Source organism: Lepidochelys kempii, chromosome 3 (genome assembly GCF_965140285.1).
Source record: "Lepidochelys kempii isolate rLepKem1 chromosome 3, rLepKem1.hap1, whole genome shotgun sequence".
Lineage (NCBI taxonomy): Eukaryota > Metazoa > Chordata > Testudines > Cheloniidae > Lepidochelys > Lepidochelys kempii.
The window spans coordinates 56,594,155-56,607,876 of NC_136382.1; the positions used below are offsets into that span (position 1 = coordinate 56,594,155).

The following is a 13,722-nucleotide window of genomic DNA, read 5'->3' on the forward strand; positions in this document are numbered from 1 at the left end:
ATTTTTTCTGTGTTTTTAGGAGAGCAAAAGGAAATGTGCATAGTGTTTGGAATATGTGCATACATAATATTGTCTATTGAACCAGAAAGAGGAGCTCAAAAATATATTTGGTAGCACTAGCAAATAGTGGGTATTTTAAAAAATTCTCTTTAATAAAGTGACAGGGATGGTTAACCAAAAGTATTTAAAAGATGCAGGTCATTCCCAAGCAGTTTATAACAAATTAAGTGGTCAAATGTTGGGTTTAAACATTTTGACAGGAAGCATCTGTGTATTTTAAATAATGGAATATATATTTGCCAATTTGCTGTACTGTTGGTCTACGGAGAAAAGAGAGAAGACACACTAGATATATCATAGTGTTGCCAAGTGTTTGATTTTGAGTAGCTCTCCAGCAGAAGACAATAATTTAAATTCAGTTGGAGCTGGTTAAATCACACATTTCGGTTATGATGATTAACAAGATTTCATGCTACATTCAGTGCAAGGAGCAGCTGGAAGGGGAAGATTCTTTCCGTTTGTCAGAATAAAAAAGGACAAAGATTGTCAATAGTTTTTTATTTTTTTAAAAGGGTCAGCAAGGAGAAATGGGCTTGACCGGTGCAAAAGGTGAAATAATAATAATAATAAATAATGATTATAAATAATAATAATAAATAATAATTCCTAACTCATATTCTTAGATGTGATGGCCAAGTGTGGTTTATTTTTTTGGGCCAAATCCTTGAAAACAGAGTAAAGGGCAAGTAGAAGAATGATGGGAACAGAAAAATATGCTCCAATGGTAGACTTTGGGCCCAGCATCCTCACAACCTACATTTTGTTTTCTGGCCTGGATGTCTCTGCAGGGTGGTCATGGCTGTTGGGCATGAGAGTGACTAATGGACAGGGCCACCTGCAGTGCAGCAAAGCTGGGTTTAACTCTGGTGTGTTGAAGCTGTGTCCCAACTGCATACTTAAATCCCATCCAACTTAAAGTTAAGTATGTGCTTAAGTAAATTGCTGAATAGGGATGAGCTGCTGAATGAGTGCTCCAGTCACTGCTGAGTTTTTCATATACTCGTTGTATGTAGCCCTGGATACTGCTGATCTGTGTTGTGCGGAGTCCTCTGAATGCTTTCTCTGCTGCATTGCTTACCATCATAGTGACATTGCAACATTTATGGTCTTTTGGGGCTTTCCTTTGTGATGGTGATGGGTGAAGATAGAGTCTATAATTTAGAGATGGTCAGACCTGCTAGCATAAAATAAGACAAAAGCTGCGGCCAAAAAAGCCCCATATGAAATTAATCTTCTTTACACTTTGAAAAAGGTTAGTCCATTTTTTGCTTTGCCTCTTTATTTTTTGTGTGCTTCTCTGCTTCCTGATTTCAAGATGCATGGATTTCCAAAACACCACAGACTTAGGCACAACCAGGAGGTACCTAAAGCCTCAAAAGAAAGCAAGTATCTCAAACAATGAAATATTGATTGCTGATTAAAATAACAATATTTTTTTACTTTCTCTTAAATTAGGAACGTAAGAATGGCCATAGTTGGTCAGATCAGTGGTCTATCTAACTCAATATCCAGTCTTCTGACAGTGGCCAATGCCAGATGCTTCAAACAAAACAGGGAAATTATTGAGTGATCCATCCCCTGTCATCCAGTCCCAACTTCTGGCAGTTAGTGGTTAGGGACACCCAGAACATGGGGTGCATCCTTGACTATTTTGACTAATAGCCATTGATGGACCTATCCTCCTGGAACTTACCTAATTCTTTTTTTAACCCAGTTACACTTTTGACCTTCGTAACATCCCCTAGCAACAAGTTCCACAAGTTGATGGTGTGTTGTGTGAAGAAGTACCATCTTCAATACCTAGATGAAAAAAAATAGCATTCTTAGCATGATCAAAGTTTAGAAAAAGACTTTGCTAGTTAATCATCTTTTAGTTTTAGTTGAAGCTTTCCAACAGCAGATTCAGCTGAACAATTTTTCATGACTGGTGAAAAGATGTAAACTGCATTTTTCTAGAAATAGCAAAAAAGTTCAGTCATGCTTCCATTGAATCAATAGGAGTTTTGCTAGTGATTTAAATTGAAGTAATGTCAGGCCGCAGAATGTTAGAGGATCAACTAGTTCTTGTTAAAACCTTGTACTGTAAATTATCTTCATACAAATCTAGTTTAGGCTGTTAATTTGAAAGAATCATGGTTCTGTGTATTAAAAGTCATTTGCTTTTGAGAATTTAACTCTAATTTTAAACTAATTCAGTCATCACTTTGTGTTATCTGTTTCTGATCCTGTGTCAGACCCAGGACATAGGCAGACAGGCCTGCTGGTTAGTACAAGGCAAGTAGCTAGGTCCCCATGCCACCCAGGGTTCAGAACCAGGAGGTTAGGAACAGAGAGACTGATACCAGGAATCAGCCTGAGTCAGGAAACCAGGGCAGGGTCAGGAGAAGAGATGGAGATCCAGAACCAGGAATCAGGCCAAGTCAGGAAATCAGAAAGTCAAGAGCAGGTTGTACAGGGTAAGCAGTCCAAAGCAGAATAAAGCCCAGTTGAACTGACAACTTTCTGCTCCTCCACCTGCCTTCAGCAGGGGGAGCAGGCGAACCAGGAGCTCTGTTGTCCCAGGAGTGGAGCCATCTATCTGAGTTGGGCTTCAAGGAGTCCCAGTTCTAGCTGATGCTAGTAAGTCAGCAGGTGGAAAGTTGGAGCATGATGATGTGTGGACCCAGGTTTGAAAGCTTTATGGTCATGATTACATGTATTATATAATATGTGACCCAGACATAAACGAAACAAACTTGGGTAGAATCCCATTTTATTATCTGTCCACATTCTTTATCATTAATGTAATCTTTAAATGGGCTTTCATAGTTTATATATTTTATAAAGTTGTTTGTATGTATTGAATACATATAACTGTTACTTTGTTTTCTATATGTTTTGAAGAGTTGTTTTCCAAAAACAGACATACAAACTATTTATCATTTAAAATTACCAAGTAAGTATTAATATTTACTATATACTATCACAGGGAGAGTCTTCTGAAAAAGGAGAAAAGGGGGATCCAGTAAGTACAGCTAAAGCTTTGAGTTAATGTTTATGCTTAGATCTGATTGTCTCACCATATTTGCTGTGACACTCTATAGCTCTGGCAGCGCCCTGTAACCCCTATATTCCTCATCTATAAATAATTGTGATATTGCATATAAAGCATCCCATGTGAGGTATTAGGTGAAAGGTTATGCTCTACTAAAACCCATTGTTCCATCTAAACATGTGTATCATTAATGCATATAAAATTATAAGAATTGTGTTGTATAGTTTTCACTAAAATATGCTGTGGGTTTGGGAAACACCCAGAAACTAGCTCTCCAGAGACAATGAGAAAAGAGGTAACCAATGCCCAGGTGGGTGCTTTACGGACATCACCAGCCATTGTCCAGCAGAGGAGTTACAGTTCAATGACTCACTCACAGGAGGCACACCGGGGTATTGCTTCACCTTGTGACTCAGCAGTGCCCACCAGACATGCTTGGACTTGTGTTCTCCAAGCACATGGACTGAGGGTATAAAACGAAACACAGTGGCCCCACTGCTTTGCCTTTCCCCTGCCCCCACCTATGCAGCAAGCAACAAGGACACTCAGAAGACTGAAGACTCCAACACAGGGGAGTGGCATAGGTTTGAAGGGTGAATCCTGTGTACTATGAACTGCAATATCCAGTGGGTTGAGAGAAACTGCTTAATCTAGATGTTGCCCAGTCTAATAGGATTGAGAGTTTAGAGTGAGTGCTTATATTTTCTTTTCTTTTGGTAACTACTATGACTCTTTGCCTATCACTTATAATCACTTTAAATCTATCTTTTGTAGTCAATAAGTTTAACTGTTTATCTTTATCAGTGAATTTGCCCAAAGTGTTTGGTAAATCTGCTCAGGTTTACAAAGGCTGGTGTATATCCCTTTCCATTGACGAAGTAGTGAACCAATTAATAAATTTGTACTGCTCATTGTTAGCAGTGCAAAATGGTATATTCCTGAGGTACAGTGCTGGGAGCTGGGGGGATTTGGCTGGTGCCTTTCTCTCTCTGATTCATGAGTGGCTCTGGGAGCATTCATGCAATCTAGCTGGGTGTGGGGCTCCACGTGTAGTTGTGTTGAGTGATAACAGCACCTGCAAGGGTTTGCTGCTTGTCACTAGCAAGTGTGACAGGGTCAGGCCAGATGGCTACAGGAGAGTAATAGAAGGCAGATATATTAGCCCCAGGTGAAGTAGGTCCCTTTTCCCTGGGTAAGGTAACAGGGAAGTTTCCAGAACAATCAGGAACCTTCTGGAGACAATTAAGACAGACAGGCTGATTAGAACACCTGCAGCCAATCAAGAAGCTGCTAGAATCAATTAAGGCAGGCTAATCAGGGCACCTTGGTTTAAAAAGGAGCTCACTTCAGTTTGTGGTGCGTGTGTAAGGAGCTGGGATCAAGAGGCGCTAGGAGCAGAGAGTGAGAACGCGTACTGTTGGAGGACTGAGGAGTACAAGCATTATCAGACACCAGGAGGAAGGTCCTATGGTAAGGATAAAGAAAGTGTTGGAAGTAGCCCAGGGAGTTGTAGCTGTTGCACAGCTGTTCCAGGAGGCACTCTAGACAGCTGCATTGCACAGGGCCCTGGGCTGGAACCCGGAGTAGACGGTGGTCCCGGGTTCCCCCCAAACCTCCTAACTCCTGGTCAGACACAGGAGGAGTTGACCTGGACTGTGAGTTCACGAAAACGGCCAAACTGAGGGCTGCTGTGAAGCTCCAAGGTGAGCAAATCTGCCAATAAGCACAAGACCCCCCAAGGTAAAGGAGGAACTTTGTCACACAAGGCATTGTGAGAGACAGCCCAGGCTGGAGAGTTAGGGGGGCGTTGCAGTCCCACAGTTCCAGGCTCCACCTTGGGAATCCTGTCACATTTGCATTCTGTGATTTTTTGTGTGCATTTTAATAGGTTTCATGCCAAATATTCTGAAACTTGACTATAAAAATAGCATCATGGGGTTCCATGTTTATTGCTTCTTGACTATTGGCATACCAAATTCACTCAGTTGACAAGTAAAAAGTCAACGTTTCCATCTGCCAGCTCTTCAAACTCAGAGAGAGCCTTGGGCACAAAGGAACCTTTCCCTTTCTTGTACATCTGCATGGGGGCAGCTAGAATCTCAGTGCTTGCAGTCCTTGGGCTAAATTTGTCCTTGGCCTCTCTCTGATTTCTGTGAAGCTATTCTGGGATGAATTTTTGGCACTTTAAATACAAAGTGCAGAGTCACCACAGAGTAGGCCTTGGCACTGTAAATCCCAAGAAAGGTCTGGCTGAGCTGAGATGGAAGTAGCTGAGCCTAAGCATCTCAACAGCGGCCTTAATCTGCTCATATTGAAGTCAATAAGATATTGGCTGTAGAGATTAAAGGTAGCAAGATCAAGCATACTATCCCTCAGAGTTCTAACTATTACACTAGCAAATGCACTAGTCATCTTAGTGAGAAACTGCAGCTATTTCATTAACTCTGCAATTAACACTGAACATCAAGCATAGTACATAAAATATGTAACCTCCTTTATTAAAAACCCATTAATCTTTTTGGGAATCTCTAAAAATCTTTATTTGCCAGCAATTTTTCTTATAGCCATATTTTTATACATCACTTTTTTATTACTAAAGAAGTTTTCAAGAAATCAGAATCCTTATTCTTTAAGATTTCATCTACTCCTGCTTTGTATGTCTTACAGTAAATCATAATCCTCTCTTTGTGGTATGACAGATATTCGTCACATTGCTTCATGCACTGCAGGAAGGGGGTTCACATACTATGGTGATGAATGCTGTATAAGAACCTATGTAGAATGGGATATACTGTAAAAATGCATAGCTTTGGAAAGGCATATGATATTACAAACAGGGTAATGACTTTAAGTGAGGAATAAGCCCCAGGAACAGAGTTCTTAAGCAAATATTTTGTTTTCATGCAAATATCCTTAGGAATAAAACAGAAGAATAGAAATCACCATACCCGAAACGGCAAATAGAATTTTTCAAAAGGCAATCCTTTTCAAAGTTTTCCAAATACAACTCTTTAAAGAATAACCAGATTTTCATTGTTTGATAAATTGTGTTAACTAACTTAATAAGACAACGTTTCTGTGTGTAGTAACTTCAACACAGTCAATCTTACTCTAAATTTCAACTTATTGTGATCATATCTGTTATTTTCAGGGGGAAATTGGAATGAAAGGATCACAAGGAATTAAGGTATTTTTCTGATTGGTATACACAATATCTCTTTTGTACACAGCTGTCTCTTGTGGATATAACTTTAAATTATTTAAGAAAAATTATGCATTTTAGGGTGAAATAGGAGATTGTGGTCCTCCTGGACTCACTGGAAATCCAGGATCAGAGGTATTTTAAAGTATTTATTATAAAATTGAAAGTAGCATGTGATGGCTTCTTATTATGACATTGTGTAAAAGGACTTTGGGTGCTGTTTCATTCACTTTATATAGTATGGCCCAATTTTTTTAGTGTGTGTACTTGAGTTGCATGCCCAAAGTTCTTGTGTACATACAAGTTGGGGTTATATACACACACATCCCTGAATTTTGTGGCCAGCATGGGGAATTTGTGTTCAAAGAACATGTGTATGCAAAAGTCTGAATGCACTTTTTGGGAATTACATTTTTTGAAATATGGCCTCCATAACCAAAAAGAGGATATTCTGATGCTAATATTTATGCAGGTGTGTCAATTTTATTCTGTGGAGGGAGCTAAATTACAAATTAATTATGGTTAGGTGCAGGTGGTACAATATATGCTACCCACAATATATAGCAGGGTTGATGTCAGTCGGAGACTTACACAAGATTGAAGGCAGAATGTAGCTATTTTACTTTTAGTTAGTAATGTTCTGGTTGATTTCAGCATCACTCACTGGGGAAGAATGATGCAAGGAACCTTTAGGACCACTGCTATTTCTATCCCTTGTCTGTCTATTTATGTGTGCAATTACACATTTTGTTTTGTGGATATCACCAGTACAGACTAATGAGTGAATCCTCCTCATCTGTCAGCCAGCCAGATGGTAGCCAGAGTGGATGCAACACTATCAGTCTCAATTCCTCTTCCTCACAGAGTGCAGGCAGACTTCTCTCGTTGTTCTCTTTCCTCGCTAGAAATAGCTTTTGCCTCTTAGCTGAGGAACCATCTCTCCTCCAGGCCTCAGCTGAGCTCTGTAATCACGTAGAATAGGAGGTACAATGGAGTCTTCCTCTCAAAGCCAAAAATACCTCTCCTGTGCCTTTCCTCTGCAGCCTTTGGCAATGGGCCCATTCTGTCCATCCTTCCCACCTCACTTAAGAACCATGCAGACTGCTCATGCAGAGGCACCACACTCCAGCCCGATCAGGTACAGAAGTGGTTCTGAATCTGGTGCCATCCTCAGCTTCAGACACTCATAGCCTGAATGACTTGGGTCTTTTCTGTTTCCTGCCTCTTCTGATTCTATGCCCATCCTTCCCCAAAAGGTCTTTTCAGACTCTATTATGTGAACTCTGATTTCCACAGCCTCTGGTTGCTCCACTCAAACATGAATTTAGTCATAATTTCCCACTCTAAGACGTTAGACCTCAGGAGGCCAGTGTGTTCCTTCATGAATCCCTGGAAAGAAGCTATGAAAATAATCTTTTAAACTGGGAACATCCAAATCACTACCACTTTCTATGCCTCTTGCACTCCTGTGGCTCTTGGAGACCCAGGGGATCAATACTGGTGATTCTAAGCTGCCATTCCTGGTAAACAGGAACCTCTCACATTGCCCTATCAAATATTCTCAATGTGGCTCAAGATTCTGTCCACTTGCAGGCCAATCTTTTTGGCACTTCTGAATCTGGTCATGGGGTGATGATATCTTCAAGTTTTGTCTCCTTTCCCTTAATCTTTAAGGGTCCCCATCTGATTGAGAATTTAGTGGACTCTGCATTGAAGGAGGTTTTGGAGAAAACAACCTTCTTCTCAACTCCTGCTTCTCAGCTAGGGAAACACAAACCCCCATCTTCCTCCTTTTCCTCAGGGAAAGGCCCAGTTGGCCCAGCTTCTTGTGGGGAAATCTTCAGTGAAATAGAAACCTAAGAACAAACCTCAGCATTCCTTTCACAAGCAGGAATCTAGATCCAAAGCTTTGTCCAGAGAAAAACCACTGGAGCCATTTCTGACTATTCCTGTCCCTCAAATCAGACAGAAGAATCTGTGTTCCTTCACTACTGAAACAGGATTGCCTCAGACTCTTGGGTAATAAGTCCTTAAATCCCCTCCTCCCCCCGATCTTCAATCACATTTCTCCTTCTCTCTTTTGCCCCACAATCCTCAGAAAAGGGAAATGTTCTGTAAACTGTTGGTTAACTCCACTTGGTAGAGGCCATATACCTGGCTTCCTTTGGTCTGGGATCAGCCCCCAGGACCTTACCAAAACAATGGTCACCATCTCAGCTGCCTTTAGAAAGATCTGCATGATTCATCACCTGGCTGGCTGATCTGGATTTCACTGATGTAGGAAACCCCTGCAGCAACCCAAGGACACTGTTCGGTCTATTTTCAGAATAGCAGCTTTGTTAGCCTGTATCCACAAAAAGAACAGGAGTACTTGTGACACCTTAGAGACTAACAAATTTATTTGAGCATAAGCTTTCATGGGCTAAAACCCACCACATCGGATGCATTCAGTGGAAAATACAGTAGGAAAATTTTATGTACACAGAGAACATGAATGAATCAATGAGTGTTACCATATGGCTCTTATTATCATGGTATAGGAGTGCCCCAAAGGGGGTGAGAGAACCTGGATTTGTGCAGGAAATGGCCCAACTTTATTATCATGCACATTGTGTAAAGAGTTGTCACTTTGGATGGGCTATCACCAGCAGGAGAGTGAATTTGTGGGGTGGGGGTGGAGGGTGAGAAAACCTGGATTTGTGCTGGAAATGGCCCACCTGATGATCACTTTAGATAAGCTATTACCAGCTGGACAGTGGGGTGGGAGGAGGTATTTTTTCATATTCTCTGTGTGTATATAAAGTCTGCTACAGTTTCCACGGCATGCATCCGATGAAGTGAGCTGTAGCTCACGAAAGCTCATGCTCAAATAAATTGGTTAGTCTCTAAGGTGCCACAAGTACTCCTTTTCTTTTTTCCAAATTTTTAATGTATTTATCCACACAAAACTTCTATGAGATAGGGAAATACTATTAACTCCATTTTACAGATGGGAAACTGAAGCACAGAGAGACAAGCTGATTTACCCAAGATCACACAGGAAGTCTATTGCAGAACAGGGACTTGAACCTGGGTCTCCTGAGTAGTAGCTACTGCTGTAATAGCTAGGGCCCCCTTCCTCTCACCCTTCTTCAGTGACTTTGGACAGGTGATATAATTAAAAAAGAAAATCTCCAGTTCATTCCCAGATGCATATACATCTTGTAGAAATTATAAGCATGATAAACAGATAGAGCATTACTTCCTTCAACAGAATCCTCAAGCAAGAAGCCTTGATTCATTGTTTTCCAGTTCAATGCCTTAGAGTCCATCCAGTCACACGTGGCCTTGTTGGAGTCCTATAGTCCCATGGGCAGGATTCTTTTTTCAACTTTTTCAGCAGCAGCTGTTATCCTCTTCCTATGGACACGCTGGGCCAGATCCTTAGCTGGTGTAAAATGTCATAGCTCCATTGACTTCAACAGTGCTACAATGATTTACACAATTGATGGTCTGGCCCATAAAGCAGACCCCCTATGTGGGCATATTTTGAGAAATTAGCTCATTAATATGGAAACTTCTAATATATTTCATTGGGTAGCATAACAATGCAAATTCTATTGGGGCATTGGAGAATGAACTACAGTAACTTGTGTAACACCGACAGATCCTGTTTGTCAACGGGCAGGATCAAACCTGGGACCTTTGTGCATGAGCCTCTACTGCATGAGCTAAAAGCCATATTGCTATTAGCTAAAACTGGAGCAGACTCATTAATCTCTAAGTGGTCTTGGTGCCACTAGAGGGGACAGAGCACCACACCAGAAGGTGTGTGGGTTACAGTTGCTCCCTAATCCAGGTAGAAAATAATTCTTAGCAGCTCTTTTGTTAATGTCCTTATGGAGGATAGAGTGCTTTATTCTCTAGTATAATATAACTGAAAATATATTGATTTTTAACTCAAATTAATACATATATATATATATACACACACTGTAGGGACTGCAAGGTCCTCCAGGACCCATTGGACCCAGAGGACATCCAGGAGAAGTCGTAAGTATTGTGTAATTTTTTGCAGTCAGTAAAATCTGTTGAGGTGAAATATTAGACAATGAAACAGTGCCATAGGAACTATCATTCTGTGGTCTTTTTATGGGGGATCATAGAATCATAGAATAACAGAGTTGGAAGGGACCTCTGGAGGCCATCTAGTCCAACCCCCTGCCCAGAGCAGGACCAATCCCAACTAAATCATCCCAGCCAGGGCTTTGTCAAGCCTGACCTTAAAAACTTCTAAGGAAGGAGATTCTACCACCTCCCTAGGTAACGCATTCCAGTGTTTCACCACCCTCCTAGTGAAAAAGTTTTTCCTAATATCCAACCTAAACCTCCCCCGCTGCAACTTGAGACCATTACTCCTTGTCCTGTCATCTGCTATCACTGAGAATAATCTAGATCCATCCTCTTTGGATCCACCTTTCAGGTAGTTAAAAGCAGCTATCAAATCCCCCCTCATTCTTCTCTTCCATAGACTAAACAATCCCAGTTCCCTCAGCCTCTCCTCATAAGTCATGTGTTCCAGACCCCTAATCATTTTTGTTGCCCTTCGCTGGACTCTCTCCAATTTCTCCACATCCTTCTTGTAGTGTGGGGCCTGTAGTGTACGGTAACTACTCCAAATAAGTATCTTTTTCACCTTTAATCTCAGATAGCATACTGACCTGAAAGATGCTGTAATCGATGTAAAATGTTGTTTTTTTAATTAACTAGGGTTTACTGGGAGAGCCTGGGATACCAGGAAAACCAGGAATTAAAGGAGAAAAGGTATGCACTAAAATTTGATCAATTTAATTTGATTTAGAAAATATTAGTAAAATATTATGACCTTAAAGGAGTCTTCCATCTTTCCACATTCATCTATCTAGGTATTTTAAGAATAAATAAAAAAACATGCCTCTTGCCTGAAGAGTTTACCTTCTAATGTGTCAATCTAATTTCAATTTAATAATTGAAAGAATCCCATTGATTTAAAGGGGGTTGGATTAGGCCTGTAGTTGGACATACCAGTACTACAGAACAGCAAGAGTTAACTGTGTGCGTACCTGCATGTACGGGAAGAGGGGGAGAATTATATGGGGAGGATGTGAATTCTGAGATAAGTTATTGCATTTATACATCTTGGGGTTTGTGTTTTAAAGAAAGCCAATGAAGTACATTAATATTTTGAGGGTGCAAGCTGTTGAGTAGGCAGGAATAGAGGTCAGCATTGTGGCACAGACCTAAAGAAGCTAGTCTTATGGAACAGGAAGAAACATAAGGTTGCACAACTAACATTATCTGGGAGGATATTCAAGGGGAAGAGAGCAGCATGAGAAAAGGCACAAAGTCACTTGTGGAAGAAGGAGTTGGGCTAGCCAGAGATGTGCTGAGTTCATAGAGTGTTAAAGTGAGAAAGATAAGGGAGATGTAGGTAGGAGTACAGCTGAGTAGAGCCTTTAAGATGAGCAGAGGAAATTTCAGTAATTGAGATGAGGGATGACTAAGGCACGGACCCAGATTTTTGCAATAGGGATAGAGAGGCGGGGATGTATTGTGGAGATGTTGCAGAGGAATAACTGGCAGGATTTAGAGGCAGTCTGGGTATCAGAGGATGAAGGAGAAAGAAGTGTAGATACGATACCAGCATTGCAAGCTTGAGTAACTGGGAAAATAGCAGGATTATTAACTAGATTAGATGGACTCTTGGTCTTTTCTGGTATAGCAAATCCCGTGTTCCTATGTTTTGTTTTGTTTTTTTACCTTGCATACTTACCTATATAACATTTTTTTAGGGAAAATACATATTCTGTTAACACATCAATAGCTTTTAATTTCTTATCTAAACATACGTAACAGATTTCAAGACATGTTACTACTTCCAAACACCCTGTCATAAGACTCACTACCCTGTAGAATAGGTGTTGGCCTATCTGATTTACAGTGAAAAATCTCTGCTATCAGTATAGCAAACACCTGCTTTAGTGTGTACAGCCTACCTGGCATTACAAATGTTCAAAAAGTTGGTTTTGTTTATAAAACTGGAGTCATGTGTTTGATTCCCAAAGAAGATGATGTAAGTACAGTAGTACATTCTGAAATAGGGCTGTTTAAAATATTTACCAATACCTAGAGATAACAGGTAACAGAGATCTACCATGTAAAATAGTCCTGATAATCAAGACCTACCTTAATGTTAATTTTCCTGAAAGAAAACACTAACATTTCAACTAGTGGTTTATATCTATTCCACAGGGTGATTCTGGTGGCCTTATAGGGCCTCCTGGACATCCAGGTCCAAAAGGTGAGACAGGACCCCCTGGACCAAGTCTGCCTGGGAAACCAGTAAGTACTTGCTATAAGGGCTTTCGTGGCTTGTTTCTGTGTAGTACTTGTAGCACTATTGAAAATGATTCGTATAGCAATATGAGTATAATTTTGAAAAAAACGTGTATGTTATATCTGTAAAGCAAGTACATCGAAAATACAGTCTAAAAACTCTTGTTGTTAATGCAAGTGTCTTTTCAATGATCCTACAGACTGTGGCACTAATAATCAAGGTGTAGACAGATCATTTTTATTTACAAATGCTGACTACCTCTGACATAACATTTAATCAGACTCAGTAATTTTAAGGTAGAATTATTGTTTTTTAGGGTCTGGCTGGCACTCCTGGAACCCCAGGTCCACGAGGGCCTAAGGTATACAAAAATTCTCACCGTTCCTATTTCTAAGAGATACACTAATTTCTGCTTTTAAAGATGAAACAGAAAGTTTTGTAACTTTATTAGGGTGAAAGAGGACTGCCTGGCGTACAAGGGTCTCCTGGAGAGATGGGGCCACTCGGAACAGGAATTCAAGGACCCCCTGTAAGTATAGCAAATAGTATGTGAGAGTTTCATTGTAGTTATTACTGAGAAATCTATGTAATGATCAGGTTCATATAACATGTTTCAGATTAGATCTTCCTGATATGAGTTCCCTGCTGCTCTATGATTCCTGACCCAACACCTCTTCCCCTTTCACAGAGCAGAAAACAATATTCCTGTCTATGTCTTGCTGTTACTCCCCCTAGAACTTCACTTATAAGTAGGGGATGGGAGAGTTGCCAGAGCCTGTGTTCCATGCCCTTCCACATTAATTTTACATTGTTCTGGGACATCTTAAAGCTGATAGCTCTTTTTCTGGCTGACAGCTGTTTTGAATTTGTCTGCCCCTTCTGGTTCCAGCACGGGCACATGAGACGAGGCACTACGCCCTGTAAAGCATCTCTGGCTGTCACTCAGTCAATAATCACAGTTCCCTTCTCTGTGTCATTCCCCATGCCCTGGACACTGGGAGAGGCAGAGGCAGGTACTCTGCCTCAGGAAGGAAAAGGTGAGGCTGGGCAGCAGCTCCAGGGTTTCAGTGT

The 13,722-nt window shown here is 40.7% G+C and overlaps 1 protein-coding gene across 4 annotated transcripts in view; it reads left to right on the forward strand.

Annotated features, from left to right (window-relative positions):
• The window catches only part of COL19A1 (collagen type XIX alpha 1 chain), a 337,142-nt gene that overhangs the window by 233,633 nt on the left and 89,787 nt on the right, over positions 1-13,722 (forward strand). For all 4 annotated transcript variants that reach the window (XM_073336362.2, XM_078852102.1, XM_078852101.1 and 1 more), the window contains 8 exons: positions 3,029-3,064; positions 6,246-6,281; positions 6,378-6,431; positions 10,275-10,328; positions 11,046-11,099; positions 12,567-12,656; positions 12,968-13,012; positions 13,103-13,180. In XM_073336362.2, the coding sequence (XP_073192463.1) occupies positions 3,029-3,064; positions 6,246-6,281; positions 6,378-6,431; positions 10,275-10,328; positions 11,046-11,099; positions 12,567-12,656; positions 12,968-13,012; positions 13,103-13,180 (447 nt within the window). The remainder of the gene's footprint in view (positions 1-3,028; positions 3,065-6,245; positions 6,282-6,377; positions 6,432-10,274; positions 10,329-11,045; positions 11,100-12,566; positions 12,657-12,967; positions 13,013-13,102; positions 13,181-13,722) is intronic.